The sequence below is a fragment of the Zerene cesonia genome, chromosome 10 (genome assembly GCF_012273895.1).
Source record: "Zerene cesonia ecotype Mississippi chromosome 10, Zerene_cesonia_1.1, whole genome shotgun sequence".
Lineage (NCBI taxonomy): Eukaryota > Metazoa > Arthropoda > Insecta > Lepidoptera > Pieridae > Zerene > Zerene cesonia.
The window spans coordinates 2,229,496-2,252,754 of NC_052111.1; the positions used below are offsets into that span (position 1 = coordinate 2,229,496).

The window sequence follows — 23,259 nt, forward strand, 5'->3', positions numbered from 1 at the left end:
GATGTTATCACAGTGTTCAAGAGTTTTGAAATCTTTGCTCTTCTCATTGCGTGCGTTGTCATGGGTAAATATGTACTGTTGACTATTATGAAATAGAAATGCTCGTGTTTTGTGTTATGTTTGGTTTAAAAAGAGAAGGTTATGATAAATCTAACATAGATTAAAATATTTTTAAGGCCGGTAACATATTTTCGTTGTCTTCGAATTTTAGTGTGAATGATATTCAAACAAATAACAGCTTAAAATTCTTATGATTTGATATGTTCCTAGAGTAATAATTATCATTAGTCTAGTCTCAACAGGCATGATATTCTACGAATTATCCTCTAATAGTTAGGTATGCGGTAAGACATTTTAACTACGACTTCTAATTAATTTAATTACATGCCACGGTCTCTTGTCTTGCAAGGATTAGACGGTTAAACATAGTGCCAATTAATTATATACAAGCATCACTTGCGACGTCAGTACCATTCAGTAGAGTTGCATATTTTGTAATTGATTATAAAAACTTATAGATTATAATATGTTAATATTATTTTACTTCATGATAAATGCATTCCATTTTTCAAACGCATTGTAAACTGAAACCTTTTAAGTAGTTTTCAACCTTCGTTGTCTTGGTTTTCTCGATAAAAAGTTATTATACTTGTATTTGAAGCATAAGTTTACAAAGGTTAGTGTTATGTTTCTTTCTCTTTATTTTACCAAAGATTACAAGTTTGTAATCTTAACTAGTTCATAATCTTAGCTTGTTCATTATAAATCTAATTTAGCTTTAGTTGTTATTATTTTAAGAGTGACTAACAAATTACAAATCATAATTAATAATTGCCGGATGATGAAATAAGGTACGTTTTTTTTTACAGGAACGGCATGGGGTTATCTAGAGAGTTTTCTTTTCTGGTTCCTGCAAGATTTAGGAGCGTCTCAGTCACTCATGGGTATCACAATCACCGTAGGTGGTGTGGCTGGCTTGCCCTTACTAGTCCTGTCCGGTCCCATCATCAGAAAGATTGGTCACTCCAACGTGCTGTTCATTGGTTTCATCTTTTACGCCATCAGACTTTTCGGTAAATGCATAATTTGTGTTGTTTAATAAATGTCTAACTTGGATGAAAATGTTCTGCCCCCTTTTCAGCTCTTCATTAAATACTTATTTACTAAAATTTTGTGCTTTTTTTTAAGTTTCATAATTGCTCAAGGCAATATCATCGCTAAGATAAGTATTAAGATAATACGATACATTTTACTACGGTTAAATATAATTCTATATTTCCAGGTTACTCATTGATCTACAATCCGTGGCTGAGTTTGATATTCGAGGCCATGGAGTCGGTGACGTTGTCTCTTTCATTCACGGCGGCTGTCACGTACGCGGCGCTTCTATCTTCGACCACTACCGATACTTCCGTACAAGGACTGCTGGGAGGTCTCTATTATGGTGTTGGTGCGTGACCGTTGCCCTCAATTATAAATTAAATATATTCTAACAATCAAGGGTATGCAACGCTCGCGTGAGTAAAGTGCAAGGAAGAAAAATGTAGAGTTAATTGCAAAAGGACGTTGTCAAGTCACAAATGGCAAACACTTCGCATCTATAGTATTTCAACAAACTTTTTACAATTAAGTAATATCGTTGGCAGGCTACAAAAATGTTGTTTGTATTGTTTTGAAAATCAATAGAAAAAAATCCCTAATACTCGTTATAGAGACACCGGCTATAGCGATTTTGTGCTGCATTGATTTACGTTAGCAATATGGTGCTATTTCGAATATCCAATGAATTGTTAGTCAGGAAATTAAAAATCATAGATAGGTTTTTCTTCTTAAAATTTCTATGTGAGAGCTTTATTTTTAAACACTAATCGATAATTCATCTTTCCCTTGAATATTTTTACTTTAATTATGTATGTTTATTTATAGGTAAAGGCGCAGGAAGTTTAACCGGTGGTTACTTGATGAAATTCTTTGGCACACGAACTACATATCGAATTTTCGCCGCCGCGACATTCGTAACGGGATGTATATACTTCCTCTTCAACAGGTTTTGCATAAGAAAGTTTGTAAAGGATCGAGAAAACAATGTTTGTAAGAAGGCCAACATGTTGGATGTAGAGGGCGTTGAAACAGTTCAAGGAGACAAAGTAAACTCGGCAACAGAAGGCGCCAAAGACGCATCCAAGCTAAATGAAATGTCAAACTTGGACCGTTTGAAGTTAGTGACTGATAATGTAGATGGCAGTAGTGACTCTGGCGTTGAAAATCCAGCGTACACAGAGAATGACGGATCAGCCTGTGAAAACGTGAAACGGGAAGGGAGCAAAGAAAAAGTGTGAATTTTAGAATTATTTACATAGCATACATTTAAATCGCATGTAAGCTTTAAGTTATTGTTAAGATGTTTATTTATAATAAATATTGTGAATTTAACTCATAATGGTCTCATTGAAAGCAGAGCAAATTACTCTACTTTAAACCATAATTGCCGCATTATGTAAAACCTTTTGTAAAAAGATAGCTTAAACGAAAAAAACAAAAGAAAATAGTTAAATACCCGAAGAACATTCTATTTAACATTAGTAAAGACTCTCGTAATATGTATTTCTGTATATTTCGTTTAATGTTGCTGTTACGGTTTTAACAATAGATGCAAATATTTTTTACGATTAAACCTTATTTAGATTTTATAATATTATTTTATAATAGTTGAGAAAATTATCACATCGGAATTATCATTTGATTCACAAATACAGTTTAACCTTTTAAACCTTGATTGGCTGCATGCAATTCGATGATCATGGCCAGGCCTGAAAGATTGTTATTAGCTTAGCAAAATTATTTTCCTATAGTACTTACCAAGAATGCATGCAATAAATGAAACAATTGACCTATAATTTATCTGAATACTGAAAGACGCAATTGTTCATGGCTATTTATAAATATTTTTTTTCCATTTTATTTTCATCACATTTACTCTACTCTAGTTTTTACGTAAAAAATATACATTTGTATGTTCATAGTTATCTGACAAGCAAAACATGTATTAGTACTTAACAGGGTTGTATCTGGTAGGAAAACCTTGCAAGGTGTATTCTCTATATTAAGAACTATCTATTAATTCTCGATTTGTTCGGTTTTCATAAGAGAAGGTTATGAAAACAAATTATTAAAATTAATTGAGTAATAAATAGCCAAGATCACTTTTTAATAGATATGCTTCGATTATTAAAAATGTTAAACACCCCTAGTGTTTAACATTTTTAATAATATACACAAAAAATAAGTTTCATGTGCTATCAGAGTGAAGGTCTCCTCTGTTATCACTTAAAATATTTACATTAATGCTATAGTCCAAATTATATAGGAATAATTGCAAAAGTCCTAATGAAACTATAAAATCGTTAAAACTTCAATCAACTAAAATCTACAGGCAAACATCCAGTTTCAAACTGAAAACTAGCGGATCACTTAAGGTTGGGTGGAGCAGATTCATTTCACATTTGTTTCGTCCGTGAAAGCTTTTAGATTGAGCCTTTTTTTGTTGCTTTTTACGGAAATCGGCACTGCGACCTCCCACTTTTACGCTCATACCCAATTGAATCAAGTATTCAGTACTTTGAAGGGTTGGGGCAACATTCTATATGCCAGGAAAGTAGTAGAAAAATAAATTGTGTGACACACACAGTTTTGTACAATGAAGATTTCCGGATTAAAACGAATGAAATAAAGTTTCGCATGCTTTGCATTCACACTTTGCAGTGGGATTTAAGATAATTTTTATACTAATACTAGTATAGTATTATCTTATATGTGTTAATACTCATCATACATCCCTTGGAACGGGGGTGAAAGACTAGTATTGTGGGAGTCGAGTATTCTTTGGCACGAATTGAGCCAGCTCGCACCGGGGAAGTACCACACCCTCACAGATAACCGGCGTGAAATAATAGATTGCTATTGTGTTTCGTATGATGAGTGGGGGAGCCGAAGGCCTATTTCCTTCTCCTCGACCTTCCCAGTCCATTCTTTCTTTCCTGTCGTAAATTATTTCCTTATCCTTTATCCCCTAAAGCGGGCAGCGCATTCTCAGAGGTCTGAGCCTTTGCGAATGTTCATGGGCGGTGGTCATAGTTCACCTAATGGTCATCATTTACCATTGGGCGAACCGCCAGCTCAATTACCCGCTGTGACATAAAAAAAAAAGAATAGTAGTCCAAGTTGATTTCTGTTTATTTTTTGAAGGAGAAACTTTAGAGATTTTAAGTCATTTAATAAAGAAATTTTTGAAGACCATCAATTTTTTAAATTGTCGCGGGTTTAAGCGATTCTTTGTCTAAACTACCTCAATTCATCTTCTTTAAATTTTCTTTAAAAAGAACATCTATGTAAAATAGGATTACGTATTACAAGCGCTTGACTACACGTTCAGCTTTTGCTATGTATTAAGTTGCTCTATTTGCCTATAATATGTTGTTCAAATATGTAACACTTTCCATGAAGTTTCAGTTGCGACTGACATTGATTATCCCGCTAACAAGCTACGGCGTTCGGGTCATCTCGTGCTTCAGGCGTTCCACTTACTAAAGTACCGCTAACAATTATCACAGTTTATTTCAGAGTTGACAATTCCTAGTGTATTGCATATGAGTACATTCCGTTTTATTGTACATTTACGAATCGATCCCCGAGCTGAGCGCTCGTAGCCGCGAAAATTAAATGAACATTGTAGATATAATAAGTTAAAATGTTAACTGTAAAGATACTTACGATTTTTTTAGTGTATATTTTACAAGAAAACGTTCAAGCTTTAAGTTTTCCCGGCCCTCGAGTATATGTTGTCACGCCGTCACCACGGCCATTCCAAGTGAATAGTGCCAATTCAGCTCCATTCTATTATCATAATTGGATGCGCAGAATGGACACTGAGGAAAATAACGCAACTAGTACTACTACAACACCAAAAGTGGAAACGCCTGATTTAATATTTGCGGAATTCGAGTCGGATGGAAGCATGAAGAAATCGATAAGGAAATTATTGGAGAAAGAAAGAATTGCACCATCGACGTCTACAACACTACAGCCAATTTATGTGCCCGATGAAGAAAGCGAAAAAGTTACACGTATTGTCAATTACGGATTGCCAGTTTCGACATTGGAAGAAAAAAATGAGACGCCGAAACCTGAAAATTACAACAATAATTATTTTTCCATGGATGAAAACTTTTACAACGATGCTTCTGCTCCCGAATATGTGCCGACTACTAAAAGACCTGTAACTGTTACAACGACGACATCTACAACAACGAAGACTTCATCACCAATAAACGTGGAAAACATTTGGCATATTATTGATAATGAGAAATTTAACCAACATTCTGGCAATTGGGACGAAGTCTTTGATGATACATCTAATAATGCCAATGAAAATGTTCCAGAAAATAGCGATAGTAATACTGAAAAGGAAAATGATGATAAGAAAATTGGTAAACATGACGAAGAAGTGAAATTAGATGATAATTTCGCTTTGCCCGGGTACGTATATTTTATAGTATTCTGTAAAGTATAAATAAATAAAAATGTATTAAATCACATTTACGCCAACTGAATTAGATGAAAAAAAATATAAAATGAATAATTTACTGTTAAAGATTTTTATAGCATTATTTTTATTAATTTTAGATTTGCTACTAATCCTGGAAGTGGAGCTGAAAATGAATCGCGAGCTATCCGTACTGAACCAAACCTTCGATTTCCCTATATTAATTTGAAACCATTTCAAATGAAATCTTTGAAGAAGCCAATATTAGATGTTTTGTCGAATAACAAAAAGGGAAATAATTTATACAGCAACTTAGACAACTTCTTTGATTTGAAAAATCCCGTACGAGGGGAAGCTCATGACATTGGTGCCGTATCCATGGAACAACCTGCTCCCAATAATCAACCCATTGATCGTTACAACCCAGCACAGCCTTATTTACCACAAGCGTATGGTAGTAAGGCATCCAAACCAGCACCTTCAGTATATTCACCCCCAAAAGCCACAGCCAATTTAGTCCCTCCACCGCCACCAGCATCGACAGGAAATGATTTTCCAACACCAACAAGCTACGAGTCATTCCCACCGTATGCACCTTCTGGGCCTAATTTTGGACCTCTGTCACCGCCAGCACCAATTCCTGCATCTCCACCAATACCTGTGCCTTCATCACCCGTCGATACTCCACCAAGCGACTCAATGGATTCATATTCAGGACCAAGCAGCAATGATGGACCATCAATGGATCTTGGATATCGTTATAAACCCCCATCTGCGCCATCGCCTCCCCAATTTTTACCAACTGTAGCACCAGTCAGCAAACCATTTAAGGGCTATTCATATGATAAGCCGCCAATGCCAAGCAACGATGCGCCAATGTCAATGGACGAAATGCCAGATTTTCAAGGATACGATTACAGCAAACCTAGTTCAGGATCACAGTTACCGACTAAGGAATATGATTCACCACCAAGTTATGGTTCTTCTGATTCAGGCCCAAGTTATGGCCATGGAGAATCTCCACCGGAACATCATGACTCAGATTACCCTGAGTTAATATTTAATAAACACCACGGACATATGGGAGATGACAGTGGCGGTGATGTTAAAGGTGCCGATGCTGGTATGATGCCTCCACCAGATATGAAGCCGGATTCTTATGGACCACCATCCGACTTTCACGGGTATCCAGGTGATTTCCCAGGAGATTTCAAATTACATCATGATTTTGATCACGATCACGATTTCCATCATCATCATCATCATCCAGAACCAACCACCACAGAAATGCCAAGAGTAAACAGGTTCAGTTATTACTACTTAGGCAAAAAACTCTACTATTTGCCATTGTATTTCAGTGTTTACTTTATTGTGTACGTAGGAGCTTTAATCATTAAAGCGGTCCTTCGACACAAAATCGTGTATCCAAACAGTTGGAGACCAAACACGACAACTGCCACGTTCTTCTCGAAGAGATCTGTGGACGAATTCCTTTCCAACGAAAACCTGCATGAAATGACTGGAAAAGTAACCCACGCAATCGCAACTGCCGCACAAAAATACATGAACACCAAGAAAAAACTTGCTTAATTAAAACATATATTTCATAATAGTTAAGTGTATATAAAACAAATCTATTGATTTAAGGATATGAATTTATGATGTTGAGATCTGGACATATTTAAAACAATGTTATTTTGAATATTTGTTCATTTACGCAACGTCGATAAAATATAGAAGTTTACATAAAGGTTTTGTTCTCATTTTACTCCTTTTTAAGAACGTTAAATTGCTTTATTAATCAAATAAAAGTATCTATATCTATTCAAAATATAAAAAAGGCCTACAAGGTACAAACTACAAAGCATAGAATAATTTTGAAATGATTATAAAATCAAGAATGTTCTTGATTTATACCCTCAACTAACATATTATGTTATATTAATTATATAGGTAGTTAGATATTTATAATTACGGTTTAAATAAACTTTCTATATGCCTACGGTCATCACCGAAATTATTTTATGTTTTAATTTTTTGCTTATATGCGCTAGGCATTATTATCATAAAGTTAAATTATTTTAAAGTTGAAATCGTAACAAATATTTTTATACCTAATTACATATTTTGTGCAAGTATCCTTTGTCTATTAAACGCCCTTATCACCAAAGAAAATCTGGGCTAATGTACCGATATACCGATTAAAAAGTACAATTCAATCTAAGTTGGAAAATGACCAATTACCTATATACGCTAGTGAAATCTAGCTTAAGTAGTTAAACCGTGACTATAGGTAAAACTTATCACACTATCTAACCATGACGATCATTATGTTAAAACAGTGTTGTAGTATCTAAATTCTATTAGTAGAATATTATCTACAATTGTCGTGTTGCGATGTATTTTACCGAACTCTTTCGAAACGGCTGTACCGACTTTAATGAAAACTTGTGTCAATATCGGGTAGGTCTGAGTGTGGGCCATCATCTATTTTTATAGTCCTATAAATTATAACAGTAAAGCAGAACAACGTCTGAAACGTATTTTAAATTCCACGTCAACCAGGCAGAGGCGTCCAAGATAGAACTGAAATAAATATTGATGCTAACATTGTATTATTTAATTCATAATTTGTTTTTATTAAACATAATTACCCGCTCCGAGGTGTTTTTTTTTTGTTGGCCATGCTTTTTTTTGTTAGATTTTTCTAAGTGAATATTTGTAACACATGTTAAATAAATAAAATTAAATAAATAAAATAAAATAAATAAATAAATTCTCTCACATAAATAGAGAAGCACACAAACATGTAAAAAAGTATTTTACTCTTAAATAAAAATTCGACAAACCGTTTCATTTCTCAGGCGTCTCAAAGAAATATGCATATACCTATATACATACATATACAAGCGAGATTTTGATGTAAATCAGTAGAATTCTTTTAAGCCCAGGTTGACATACGCTATGCTTCCTTGATACCTTATAATAGTTATAGCGAGAGCTCCTGGGATCTAATCACATTTTGGACTATAGAAAAAAATGCTACTTACTTCTTCGAAAGGCATATCACTCAGTTTTTTCGTGTATTTATATGTATCGTTAGTGGGACTTCACTTTTTGACATAAACCAGGCTTAAATAATCTAAGCTTTTGTTCCTTACAACGACCAAGGCCATCATATTTAGTAGATTGTTGATTCTTTCATTTTGATTCTATGTAAATAAATGTGGAAACTAAACAAAAAAATGATACAATCAAAAAAGTTACTTTCAATTATATTTATTTATATGGAACTTATAGAAATTATAGAACGAACACAGATAACATGATGCTATAATTCGAATCTCGTTTCACGATCGATATTTTTGTATAATATGTATTTTTGAAGCATTTATTTTTTGTAATTGCAACATCAATAATTAGTTTTATCCATCTCCAAATTGTTAGAACTTAAATAGAATAACACGGAAAGCTTTCGAATAAAAAAAATAATCATCAAAATCGGTACAAACAGTCTGAAGTTCAAAATTAACATTTTTTATTTATTCCATTAACATTGGGCTCATTTTGTGTACTTTTATTTGTTTTACTTCCACATTTTTTTTCCGAAACTAATGCTGAATTTTTATATAAATTAAGAATTTAGATAATGGTGGCAATTTGTAAAGAGGTACTAAGAACAACCACATAAAACTTTACAATAGAAAATTCGATAAAATAAAAAATCGATTCGATCGAATATCTAGAACACAATTTTTCATTCATTAGTTTGATCCGTTCTCCGTGCCATATAGAAAAGTAAAAATGTAGAAACTCAATAATCCGCCCACATATGTGATAAGTATCCAGACATCATAAGAAATTTACCGTCGCCTTGTAAATTATTACAATTAGATCCTGAACGATAACTGAATATCGTGGACTATGCTATGTACGATTTAGCCATTTCTCTATAAAAGTGACCATCGCCTTTTTATATGGAATGAAATATATTTATTTATTGATATATATTTTCTGAACGAAGGAAACAACTTACTTAAAAAAAATCGCTTTTTCTCTAGAATAATCAACAAAAGAATTCATACTCCATCGCTTTTTAGCGCTAAGGTCGTTGCTTGTTCATAATTCATCAAACCAAGTTCCTGTATAAATAAATGATTTAATATTTCAAATCAATCACACCCAAACAAAGCAAGAAAATATATATTAGCTGAGAAACTTTTACTAGCCGTGAAGAACACGCAAATTAAATTTACACGCCACTTGACAGCACCACGACATTGTTTGCAGAATCCATTTCATGCGTGCTCCCTTTACGTTAAGTGAGGTGTATCATTTTCAAGAAGTCAGTCTATTTGACATCACCTAGCCGTGCACATTGATAGATAAAAAGAAAAAAAAAAAGCTTTATCTATGGCTAGGAATATATTAGCGATGTCGTTCCACGGTTTAGTGTTGGTAGGTGCGATATGTTTCGCGTATTGGGCGACTGGTGCGAGCGCGCACTACGACACCGCTACGCCGTACACCCCGCCCTACACGAAGTACAAGTACATACCCTTGCAGTAAGTGATTATTCTATTGTATATTTTAGATTTTTTTTTTATGTCATAGCGGGCAACTGAGCTCGTGTTCGCCTGATGGTAAACGATCACCAACGCCAATGAACATTCGCAGAGGCTCAGACCTCTGAGAATGCGTTTCCCGCTTTTAAGGGATAAGGGATAAGGAAAGGATTGATGACTGAAAAGAAGGAACGGACTGGGAAGGGATAGAAGAAGGAAATTGGCCTCCAAATAGGTCATTTGGAGAATTCAGAGTGATACTGTACTATAATTAAAAAAATATGTTGTGGATAGAATTAAATTTAAAGTTATATTTATCAATTATTTTTCAATTTTATTAAATAGCTTAAATTGATAGTATTTGTGTGTTTTAATTCTATATACTATCCAAAAAGCGGCGGCTTAGGCTTATTCGCGAAGTGTTTCATCATAATTGCCATTTTATTAGGAAAGGAATGAAAAAGAAACATTTTTATAATTCATCTAGATATGAATAATTAATGCAATTTCAAGGCTAAAACCTAAAAGTGTCATAAGTGTTAAGTGATTATGCCACTTTAAATTGCATTTATATACTAGCTGCGCCCCTCGGTTTTATCCGCGTATGTCCGTATCCCGTAGGAATATCGGGATAAAAAGTTGCATATATGTTATTCCAATCGTCCAGCTGTCTACGTACCAAATTTCATTGCAAAGGGTTCAGCAGTTTTTGCGTGAAAGAGCAACAAACACACACATCCATACAAACTTTCGCATTTATAATATAATTATATATTAGTAGGATTATAACAAATCAAATATTTCAATAAAAATGAATGATAATTATTTCAGCAATGACGTCGAAGATGTCGAAGATACACCATCGGAGCCTAGTGAAGAAACGTCATCAGGGATGCCACCATCAGAGATTATACTTACAGCGTTAAGAACAGCTCTAGATATTGTTAGGAATATTAATAAAAAGAAGGCGGAGATCACACCGATCATTACTAATAACACAAATTCATCAGTTATTAAGAAGGTATGTCAAATTTTAATATAAAAATGAGGAACTAGACTGTTTTTAAATTCCGTTTCCATGGAGCAACAGCAAAAATAACTCATAAATAAAAAAAAATGAAAGCCAATAAAGTTTGAAGACCTCAATTAAGAGATTGTCATAAATAATTTTTTTCACAAGACAACTCAAATAAATATTACAACTCAGATAAATTGATAAGTTTATAGATAGATATACCAATAAAAGTTTGATATAATTATCGTTATAATATAAATAAGTGTAAATTTCAATAAAAATTTTAATTCCTTCAGTAAAAATTTGAAATTAATAAAATTATACTTATTAGTAATTTGCCACTCGGACATTTTTGTGATCAAGAGTTAAGACTGATGTTTTGGCTTTAATCACTATATATTATAATAATATATTAATTTGCTAATGATACCATGTGTCCAATATGTTCGATGATTTTGTATAACAATAGAATTCGTTAAGTGAAAACCAGGTCATCTTAACGGGACCACCTGAAGTAGGTGACCAGGTGTCTCTGGCGCTAATTGTCCAGTTTAGACATTCCTGTTTGTACAAATAGTTTTGACACTTTACAAGATGCTGTCGACTTGGTTTCCTTTCGTGCATAGATTTGCGTTATCTTACAATTTAATGAATTAATTTGTCAATTTGAGATGTTAGGGAAAGTAGATTGTACATCGCTTATTGTTATTCTGAACGAATAAGTAGGTGACTAACTTTCTATAATATGCGAGACGAAATCTATCTTCAACTTTTTTTTATCAAACTCTAGTGAGGATTTAGCTCCGACTGACTCCTCCGTACTGCTCAAGCAACAGGCATCAGCCACTACAATCTATATATATCTACGTGTTATGTGGTTTGATTATATTATGTCACTTTTCACACTCATAGGTTGTCTCAGTTTAAATTCTTTTGAACTGTCTATCTTTTAAATATTCTAATTCCAACAACTATATAATGTACCGAAAAAAGATAAAAATACAGATCATGACTTAGACAATGATTAATTATTTTTAATATGCGTTTTACACTTAACTAAACTTAGAGCCATTTAATTCTAATGCTGCTTTCTTTTTTACGTTAATGCATGAATTTTCCTTGTTTCCGATTTTTTAAACAAATTCGCTTTAAACCAATAAATAGCGCTCACACAAAGCTGTCTTTATATTTTCACTCTTTATGTTAAGTGACGGGATTGCGACGTGATCTGGAAAGGAACTGACGTTTTACATGTAAGGTTGAATCCGCAAACATGTTATAACTTCTTTAAAAATAAACTTTCAGCTCAGACGCAGAAAGCCGAGTAACGGCACGGCTGTCAGTGGAAGAGGTTTCGAAGACTACTACGACGAACACCACGATCATCACGACATCGAAACGACGCCCAAACCCATGAAACAGGGAAGGTACACCGACCCATGGGCGGGATACTATGACTGGATCATCAATGAAGGTTCCTTCAAATTTTGGAGTGTGTTTCAAGTGAGTGTCGATTTTGATTTTCTTTTATTAATCATTTCGGAATTTGACAATATAATTATGTATAGATAACCAGTAAATCCGCTTCGTAATTGATGCTCCTATCATATTCTTGAAGACTTTTATGTATATCTATTAATGCTCTATATACCCTGGCTATACTATAGAGATCGGATGTAAAAAATTAATTTAATAATAACATTTTGGAGACTTAATACTTTAAACTGAATACTTTGTCGCAGGCCGAAGTTATTGTTACAAATTGATATGACCTCTAACGCATTGTAGCGCATCGTAGCGAAAAATTATTGTTGTTAATTACTGATTGCAAAAACAAAGATCCCGCTGTCCAACCGAAAGTTAGCGACGAACTAAACTCATAACATTGACACACTTCGTGTTGATGGCCGTACGCAACATGAACACATCATACAGGGCGAAATATTGCTTAGCCTAGGGCCTTGTTTGCGCTATTATTGTCTATTTACCTGTTTACTGCGTCTTCAAGACACTTATACGACAGAGGACAAAGCAATTGTGACTTCATATTGTCGTTATTACATAGGATTCCCACGTTACATGAATTATAATATGTTATGACGGTGTAGTTATCGAAACACGTCGTCAATTGAGATGTTGTCAGCCATCGTGATATTATTTTCACGGTCATAATTTAAGTGGTTCTTACTTCAATGGTTCCGGATTTTTTGTCTATTCTTATTGTTGAGTGGATTATAATAATCTACATGTCTTCCTTTTGCATTAGTTATGCATCTGCAGGAGCCATCGTTGTTTAAATGAACATATATTATTAAAGCATTTTTATTAAATATTTATTTACTAATTATAATACGATTTAATAATCAATGGAAATATTGCTATTTTAAAATTATGCATTTAAAAATATGTAACAACAGTTTCAAAAATATGTTAATTATATTGATGACGTCATACTTTGTTGTTGTGTTTTTAAAAGTTAGTCTGATCATCGAATTACGATATTCAAACTAAATATTTACAAAAATGCTCTGTTCAGTTTCATTTCCCCACTTTTCGTTTTAATTCGTATTCAACATCACACATGTATCAACACATCAATTGTTTGATAATTTTATTGAAAATGATTTACAATGTGTTCCAATATTTAATGGAAAATAATATAAATATTCGTATTAGGATTGAAAACTTGCAAAAAAAAAGTTTATTGTTTAAGACGCTGCGTATCCATCACGTTTACAAAATATTATTTCCTTATTATTATTTGGACGGCGTGCTAACCGCATCTTTATTGACTTAGAAGTCAAATGAGCTATTATGTTGTACACCGTGATATTTCAGTGGCAGGCTGCGTGCGTGCAGGTCGTGCTATTGAACTCCCCATAAAGCCCGAAAACCATCTGTTACTGACAAAAAATAAACACATACGTATAATTTAAAAAGTATATAGTACATTTCCGCTTTTATTATTAATGAACAATAACGGTAGTTAATGCGAATCGTCGTTTATTAATTGATCTTGCGGTTCTGTGTTATCACGTAAACAAACTGATTGTAAAATCTGTATTTAATCGATGCTTTTTATTAAAATTATTCCCAGCCGCTTGTCGGTTCCAGCTTTAAAACTGATATATTTGATTTGTATCAAAAACTTTATGTTTTTCACGTGGTAATATAAAAAACTTTATCACATGTACTGATTTATAATTAGTCGGTTATTAAAGTATATTCCAACCTCCAATTAAGTCAATGTGTGGAATATTTAATAAAACGTGACATGTATTATTAATGAAATCATCAGAAGCATGTATAAATTGCATTCCCTATTCATTAACAATTAATGAATTGTATGATCTAACAATTATATTATGTATGTTACGTAAATACGTAACATTTTATTCAAACGTGTAAACTACAATAATAAAGATAAAATATAATAATGCATTTATGTTTCATGTGATTATAATAAAAAATTGTATTATTTTAAATTTCAGTTATTTACTGCGGCCCTTCTGCTGTACGCGTGCTTTTCTGCCATTTACTACGCAAAATTCAACCCTATTTTGCCTGACTACAGTATGGAATACGATGACTACTTCCTAGAGAGAACCGTTGGCAGAAAAGCAAGGAGTGTGGACCCGTCTGAGACGCCATCAGGGTTAAGTTGGATCAGCCCTACTACGTTCCAATTTATTTTGAATGCCATATCTCAACATTACTTGGAGCAATAATTATTAGTCATTTTATATCAACTTCAATATAAGGAAACGACAGCATATCGAAGGCTCTTGTTTCCCAATATTCGAATTTTTAAATACGATTTGACAGAACTTAATTTTAAGTCCCTAAATCGAGTTTAAATATATTCATACATATTTTATATTAATGATTATATCTTAGTTTGTATTATGTATAAGGAATAATTTTGCTCAATTCTAGTTCCTAGTAAATAACATAATAAATGTTCATATTTTAATCAGTTGGTCAATTTTATTCTCCGCTCTAACTCATAATAAACAGAAAAATAGGTCTCTATAACAACTATTATAGCTCAAGGGTACAATGAACTTATCCTTCATTTATAATTACACAAAAAGTTCATAACAAAAAGCGACCATCAATTTTTATTTGCATCAAAATAATAGGATGGTATTATGAGCGATCGCATTATAATAAATTAAAATATAAGTATATTTTGGCGTTGGTGATAATTGTGCATAACAGATATTGCTTACGAATGTAAAACAAAAAAATCAGGATAACTCTGACGTGGCGTTGATCGTTTTAAACATAAAATTATAAGTGCATTGTACGAGTACGCGTTAGAAGTACGAAGGCGAGTCGTGTCCCGGGTTCGATGTCCGGTCTCTCGGCCGCTCGTACGGAGCTAGGATCGCAGGATGCTATTACTGTTCGAACCTTCAACGGCCATTGTTCCTCACGACTCTGCTTAAATTTCAATTCGAAATCACCATTTGTTTAATTCCATTCGTAACGGTCCGTAATTGAGCGTTTCTTACCTTCGATTGCGTAAATATTAACATCATTATCAATTCTTCAAATGTAATTTTTAAATTCGATGTAATAATGTTAAATAATATAGTAAAATTACGTCTTACTATTCGAAAAAAAAATCTTCCTTAACGGAAGTGCAAAACGGTGGACGGTCGCCAGATAACATTATTATCATAGATTGCGATAAATTTCGATTTAACGATTAAGCTATCTCTGTATAACCACAATTTCCGTACTTTGTGGTTTGTCCATCGCTTGACTCAAGATGACCCCGTTATGTTTAAAGAGGCTGATGTATTTTCTGAGTAGTGTTGGTGTAGTGTGAGCTTGAACTCGGTCGGGTTGTAACGTCGGTAGCGCGCACGCACACCCCAGAGCTCTGCTGCGGCGCTCGGCTGCGCATGCGCATAAAAAAAAAACATTTGAAGCTCGGTGTCTCATTGTTGTTTATATTTGAACAGAATAAAGTGAAGTGTTTGTTGACTATTGGAACAGGTTCCCGTTTCGAAGGATGAGTAACGGTAATTATTCTATATTTATAACACAAAACTTAATTGGAATAATATAATAGGAGACCAATTTGGGTCATGTTGACAATTATTTATATAAATATTTTTTCTATATAACATTTAAGGTTAATGTTATAATATGAAATGCTTTAATTAAATTAGTAGTAAGCACATATTGTAATATGTAAAATAAAGCAAACATGTTAAATATTTCAGTGAGGTACTTTTTAAATTAATAAGTAACTTATTTAATAATATCATTAAATTAATTTTAAATTGCAAGGAAAAGACTTCAACGCACGCTAACATATTACAACCGTTGATATTTTATATACGATCATACAAGTTCAAAAGATATGCGTTTTTTTTTTAGTTTTATTAATTAAACAAATATGTTTTTTAATTTGTTGTATTTTCACTGCAACTGTATTGAATAGATAAAGCCAAGAAGATAAAAAATGAAGATATTCTAACTGCGAAAACATGAAAAGTTTCAATCAGGATTTAGAATGTACGCATTAACTTAAAAACAGACACATAAATTTAAATGCAAATGTTATTGTTCGAGCATCTTGTAATATACGTTACATATTTTAAATACCATTTTAGGATTTTCCACGCTCTGACAAAAATATGCTTTATATTATTTTTCGTAGAATCTGATATAATTCCTTTATATAACATGTCACCGACGTCCCTGAGACAACACAACATGCCAAATTCTAAAATGGATCCAACAATTCTCTATCAGACATAAGAAGAATCAAGTCAATCAATACAAAACTCATAGAGTATAGTGTAAAAACCCCAAAAAATATCAGTCGAATTAAGAATCCTTCGTTTTTGGATTGTCTGTTGAAAAATAATTGTACAAAAGGATATAGAGTAAAAAGGATACCAAATCGAATATTAAATTAACGTGTGATTAATTCTGAATATTATATTATAAATAAACGCCGTTACATGACAACGAATTGCATTACGTTTCCGAGGGATTTAATAACATCCGGTGAGTCACGCAGGTCGTATACATATTGTGTGATAACTTGTAGCTTTGTATTCATTTAATCAATGTCACGACTTAAAAGACCAAGATCAAGTTCAGATAGGTATTATGGGGAATCATTGCGTATGTAAATATATTATTTTGTCTTTATATATTTTAAATAAAATGAAAATACATCTTTACAAATGATTGTTGCATAATATACAAAAGAAATATCTTCGAAAAGTATCTTTAATAATTTAACACAAATAAAAGCGACGGTTTTTGGCGAAACTTGTATTTCGCCAAGCCAGTCAAAGTCGATGCAAGCACAATTCCGGTCATGCTTGGAATACTGCTCGCATCCCTTGGACGGTTCTGCCAAATACCAGCTGGAGATGCTTGAGGCGATAGAGAAGCGTGCCAAGAAGGTCATAAACGGTAATGATCTCGTAGGCAAAAGACTTCCAGTGCCTCGATCATCGCCGCAGAGTGGATAGTCTATCGGTCTTTTATCGGATACGCTTTGGAGAGTGCGCTGCGGAATTACGCAGCTTGATTCCGCCATCCCCATTTTTCTATCGGTCGTCGAGGCGCACAGACTCTAGGCACCGCTATTTGTTGGACGTTCCATGTACCCTGACTAAGCGATTCGATTCCACACTCTTCATTCAAACCGCAAGCAATTGTAACATGATTCCTGAGTCTGTGTTCCCCGACGAGTACAATCTGGAGGTCTTCAAGAGAAGAGTGAACAGGTACCTTCTAGGGAAGCGCGCCCCATCTTAGACCACATCTCAGCTTACCATCAGGCGAGATCGTCGTCAAGCGCTCCTCTATCATAAGTAAAAAAAAATATATATATATAACAATATACATTCCAAATATTTCGTCAGTTCACTGGTAATATCCGATCGTAACTAATATTAAGACATTAAATAGTAAAATGGAGTGTTTTAATAAATATTTTGATATAAACATTATTTTACTTAGTTATTTATTATGATAAATATACTTATTCCATTTTAAATTTCTTATTTTGCTTCTGATTCACACACCTACCGTTTCATATAACGTAATGTAAAGCTTCAATAAGATTAAAATAAGAATACATTCAATAGCAAAGTTGGTCATGAGCTCAATAAAGTGGGAGGTCGTTAATAACTTACATAAAATACGCAGTTACATAACATACAATTATCAAGTAATTTACCTGTTTAAATGATAATTGCTCGTGACAAGAACCTTTGTATTTGTTATCAACATATTCTTACATTTTTCCTCGAACAAATATTTTATATATACGCTCCATTATACACCATTACACTTTACCAGCACAAAAATAATAAGAAATTTAAAGGAATTTAATTCAATCAAACCCGTAGTGGTAGTCGAGCACGCTTCGGCACGAATTGGGCCAGCTCGCACCGGGGAAGTACCACACCCCCACAGAAGACCGGCGTGAAATAGCATTCTGCTGTGTTTCGTTCGGTGAGTGGGGGAGCCGGAGGCCCATATCCTTTTCCTTCCCCTTCCCAGTCCTTTCCTTTATTCCTCTCGCCAATCTTTTCTTAATCCTTTCCCAATTTAAAGTCGGCAATCCATTTGTAGAGGCGTAAGGTCTGTAATCGACTTTACGCCTCTACAAATGTTCATGGGCGGTGGTAGCGCTTACCATCAGGCGTCCCACAAGCTCCATTGCCGACTGTGACATAAAAAAAAAATCAATACATATATGTATAAGAAGAGCGTTAATCGTCGATTTATTTCTAGTCAAATCGAATCAAATCAAAATACTTTATTGTGCACCAAGTCATACATAAATAAATTCTATAAATAAACTGTATGGTCAATATAATTTTTCTATAATAAATATATCTTAGTCTCGTGTAATTATTAATTAATAAAATTTGCACATACCATTATAATATGTGCAGGCTAAAGATTTATTGGGTGAATATAAAGAATCAATACATTAAAATATTACAATGCAATGTCACATCTAAATTGCTATAACACAATACGTCAATCAAATCAATAGCGTAGGGCTTCACGACACTGTTATCCATTCATCGGTTACCGTCGGTTACCGTTCCCGCTACTACTAATGCAACCACCATGACTTTGCTTTATGTGACGTCACGTCTATTGTACAAGCAGCCATACAGTTAGTGCAGTATGTATTGTATCATATCATCGAAGTAGAATGTCATAAGGAATAGGCTCGATACGTAATCTTAAAGCCATTATTTTTTTATGCATTGTGACGTTAATATATGAAGATTACGGTTAGCTAAATAGTTCAGTCATAAGAATGTCAGTAGTCATGCTACTGCGTATCGGAATGTTTATGTTATCAGCTGTAAGGTGATTGTGACAAAGTGCGCCTTAAAATTGCAAGAAGCTTTACCGAGAATATAATATTCTTTACATATATCTGCACGGCGTCACAGTCTAGGTTGAATGGAATGTATTATGGCGTATATATTGCATTATTTATACAAATATATTGTGTCTATAAACTATTTATTTTTGCCTTTAGATGACAAATAATAGATGAGGCAGCAATATATAATTAAACGATGTGCGATAAATATGTTTAAATTTGAGTGATGAGTAATTTGACATGAGAATTTCTAACAATATATATATTTTTTATTTCGTCCCCAAAAACAAGTAGAATCAATCTATCATGAAGTTTCGAATTTGTCTTCGACTTAAAGAACATATAAATAAATGATTGCTGTTTTTTCCAAGTGGTCCTACGTTACCCTTTCAATATTTACATTCCTTAAAACGAACAATATAAAGTCGGTGGGGCTTGTAATCTTTTACTCGCATTTAAACACGTACTCGAAAGAATGAAGAAAAGAGCTTATGACACATGTGTTCCCTGACTCTTGTTATGAATGCCTTATGTATTAAAGTATATTATGTAAACGCCCATATATATGTACGTCTCCGAAAGTCGCCTTTGCCAATTAACATAAGTTTGTTTACCCTGAGCAGGGTCGAGTTTCGGTGAAATAATTATAACTTTTTAATCTTCATTCCATCTTAAAGTGCGGAATGATTAAATATGAAGAAAGAGTGTACGAAAATTGTGATCATTAATTCAGGGGTTAAATACTTTGAACGGATGTAAAATAAGACGAATTACATTATTAAGATTACATTAACTTCACGCTCGCTGAATAGGTGCTAATATCTAGGTGGTTTGTTGTTATATCTTATTACGGGATATTTCTCGTTGGTTGTTTCGAATTAAATATCATACTTAATAAAGATATAAATTATGACTATCGATAATATTCGAAGCGATAACAACAACTATATTATTTAAAAACTTAAAATTAATTTGACCGCGCCTTTTTGAAACCTGAGGTTTTAAGCATCTCTATGAAAATACTTTAAAAGACAAAAAATTGTTGAAGTCTTATAATTTTTTAAGTTCTCGCTGTTTTTTAACTGTTCGCCTGACAATGTTTAATGCAGTGCATGTGTTGTATACCGTACACGTCCGAATTCCGAAGCGTTTCGTGCTACTTCACCTACATACCTATTGCAAATGAAAACACTGGGGATATCTTTAATCCCTTCACACATGACCTATAATATATAATATACTATACTTTTTAAATCATTATATATAATATACTTTTTAAATCATTTGCAATTAATATGTAAATTTATAGTGTGCGTGAACGAACGCAAAATTATTTATTTAATTTATTGAAATCATTTTTTGTTAAAGGATAAATTGAACTTTGTGGATATCTAAGATAGAACGTCACATTAAAACACATCAACTCAATAAGTGTGTTTTCTTGTTTATTTTTAAGGAATGCCTTTTCGTACTTCCACGATGGGTATTTTAGCATAAATGATGGATACAAACCCTTGGAAGGCTTGCGAGGGTCACATGTCATAGTAATGCAATATCTCATGGTACCTAAGTAAGGTGACATTGACATTGAGAATAGCGTGTCCGAGACCCTGCGGACCACGCGTCAACGAACACAAGCATTGAACTTTGAAGGCTCATTGTATAGTTGTTTACCCAACGTTAGATTAGATAAATAATATGTAAGGCTGAATATTTGAGAGTCCCTTTTGATTTTATTGAAATTGATTATATATTCGTTTATTTACCAATTTACACACACACATAGGTATTTATAAAAACAGACATTACAGATACATTTTTTAACAGGTCAACATTTGGAATATGCTTTTATTAAAAAATACTTTTTAAGTAATGAGATTACAGTAAAGGTAATAAGCAATTGTTATTTATGAAATAATTTGAAGCACTTTACGTCTCTTAAAATACAGAATCAATGAATAATATCAATTACATCTATTATTTATATCTAAACCAAGTGCTAAATATCCATTGGAGCTTGTAATGTAATAACATATACCTGTATGATAATACGTTTTGTTATGTACTAATTATTCATTGAACAACTCGACTCATTCATTAGTTAATTGCATATCAATAGTGGCTTTAATTTGCTGATGCGAAGGTCCATTGATAAACAATCACCAATTAGTTCCCACGATGCGAGCTGAGTCAAGTGGACGGGACAAGGTTCCGCTCTGGTTGAGCAAGAAACTAACTGTGCTAAGTGTTTTATTATCTAAGGGCGTTATTTATAGATGCTAGTGATGTGCCTTAAGGTGTCGCTTATGACGTAGACGATGGTGGCGCAACAACGGCGGCGCCTTTAATAAATAACGTCTCACATACACACATATATCCAATAAGTAAAGTTATACCTACTAAGCTAGTAGATCGTAACTTCAAGCACGATAGGACGAGGATTAACAAACGCACGCAGCGTGACTTTTGATATATGTACAACTCGCGCTAATAAAGAATTATATTTTAAGGTTGGTCATTCATTGGTGGCGCATTTAACGTTAGTAAATAAACCATAGTTAAAGGTGATTTAGGACTCACTTGTATTTTCTAGTCAACTTGTAAATCTTCTCTAATTCATATAACAGAGAGAAAAAAAACGTATTTTTATACTTATGTTAGAAATAAATTTAGAAACTACTCTATCGATTTAAAAAGCACCATAAGAAAGCTAATTCTTTACCGGGGTACAAAGGCTATTTTTTTATCTTAGTTCAAGCCAGATAAAGCAAGGGCAAACGGTCACTAACGTATAAAATAAATAAACAATAGTTGTAATGTACAATGCTTTACGACCGCAGCCTTCTTTCAGTTAGATTTCAGTGCTCATTAGGTTCTGTATTTGACAGGTAAATATTACTATCTATATATGTTCGTTATTAATATAAATTAATTAAACGTAGAAATAACAAGCTTAATATAAATCAAAACATCAATTTCTGTAACCATAGTTAAACCTTTTATGAAAACGTCTTTGATATTACATAAATTCTATAGGGTTTGAAATTATCAAATTCTAACTACGATTTAGTATAATAATAATATAATTTAATCTTCTTCATGCCTCTTCGTAAAGAAAGGATCACAGATTTTTGGTGTATATTAATATACAGAAAATCTCAGCGAAGATATTTGTCTCTATTTATTATATGCTTATAATTATTTGAGCATATTATAATATACAGAAATACAAAATAATTAATTAAATAAGAGGAACTTAAAGCCGTTATAACATTAGTTTTGATCGATTTTCATCTTTTCATTAATATAATTTTTGAAGCAAGTAAAAAATTTAATTCAATTTGCGTGTAATCATTTAGAGGATTTCGTTACAATGGTAGTGATGATATCAGCGTCTTCCTGAAAGCAATTACGATTGAGACCGACACGCTTGGATGTTCTAATAGGATTGTACGCAATTAATAAAAACGCATAGAAAAACTGAAGCACGACTTATAACCGACATTTTATTTAGTACGTTATTCTACTGCTAATTATTGTAATTAACTAACGAGAAATATAATATTCTATTTTTATACGTTGCGTACACATCTAAGTAGGTTTGTCTATTATCTATGTTCTTTGTGTTCTTTTTCATGTTATCTATGATATATGATATGTGAATTTTATTTAATTTTTAGTTTTATAGCATTGAAATGCTTTATAAATTAGAAATTTTTGAAAGAATAGGAAAAATTTTGATCAC

General features: G+C 33.0%; 4 protein-coding genes across 5 annotated transcripts in view; all 4 read left to right on the forward strand.

Moving 5' to 3' along the window:
- The window catches only part of LOC119829341, an 11,012-nt gene extending 8,579 nt beyond the window's left edge, over positions 1 to 2,433 (forward strand). Inside the window, exons 7-10 of the mRNA XM_038351810.1 lie at positions 7 to 64; positions 870 to 1,073; positions 1,283 to 1,450; positions 1,927 to 2,433. Coding sequence (XP_038207738.1) covers positions 7 to 64; positions 870 to 1,073; positions 1,283 to 1,450; positions 1,927 to 2,339 — 843 coding nt within the window. The 3' untranslated portion in view covers positions 2,340 to 2,433. The remainder of the gene's footprint in view (positions 1 to 6; positions 65 to 869; positions 1,074 to 1,282; positions 1,451 to 1,926) is intronic.
- Positions 2,434 to 4,747: 2,314 nt separating this feature from the next.
- On the forward strand, positions 4,748 to 7,239 carry LOC119829342 (COPII coat assembly protein sec16-like). Its single transcript, XM_038351811.1, has 2 exons — positions 4,748 to 5,535; positions 5,683 to 7,239. The coding sequence occupies exons 1-2, from the start codon at positions 4,748 to 4,750 to the stop codon at positions 7,130 to 7,132; spliced, it is 2,238 nt and encodes a 745-aa protein (XP_038207739.1). The 3' UTR covers positions 7,133 to 7,239.
- A 2,705-nt stretch (positions 7,240 to 9,944) lies between these two features.
- LOC119829343 lies at positions 9,945 to 14,900 on the forward strand. The gene is made up of 4 exons (XM_038351812.1): positions 9,945 to 10,107; positions 10,939 to 11,128; positions 12,428 to 12,625; positions 14,614 to 14,900. The coding sequence occupies exons 1-4, from the start codon at positions 9,956 to 9,958 to the stop codon at positions 14,848 to 14,850; spliced, it is 777 nt and encodes a 258-aa protein (XP_038207740.1). The 5' UTR covers positions 9,945 to 9,955; the 3' UTR covers positions 14,851 to 14,900.
- A 952-nt stretch (positions 14,901 to 15,852) lies between these two features.
- The window catches only part of LOC119829772, a 33,056-nt gene continuing 25,649 nt past the window's right edge, over positions 15,853 to 23,259 (forward strand). Inside the window, exon 1 of one of the 2 annotated variants that reach the window (XM_038352474.1) lies at positions 15,853 to 16,155. The gene's annotated coding sequence lies outside the window, so the exon portion shown is untranslated. The remainder of the gene's footprint in view (positions 16,156 to 23,259) is intronic. The other variant, XM_038352475.1, reaches the window with a different exon arrangement.

Coding starts and splice junctions, on each gene's coding strand:
- LOC119829342 (XM_038351811.1), top strand. CDS start 4,748: ATGTTAACTGTAAAGATACTTACGATTTTTTTAGTGTATATTTTACAA. Junction 5,536..5,682: donor GATAATTTCGCTTTGCCCGG/GTACGTATATTT, acceptor TATTAATTTTAG/ATTTGCTACTAATCCTGGAA.
- LOC119829343 (XM_038351812.1), top strand. CDS start 9,956: ATGGCTAGGAATATATTAGCGATGTCGTTCCACGGTTTAGTGTTGGTA. Junction 10,108..10,938: donor TACAAGTACATACCCTTGCA/GTAAGTGATTAT, acceptor TAATTATTTCAG/CAATGACGTCGAAGATGTCG. Junction 11,129..12,427: donor ATTCATCAGTTATTAAGAAG/GTATGTCAAATT, acceptor ATAAACTTTCAG/CTCAGACGCAGAAAGCCGAG.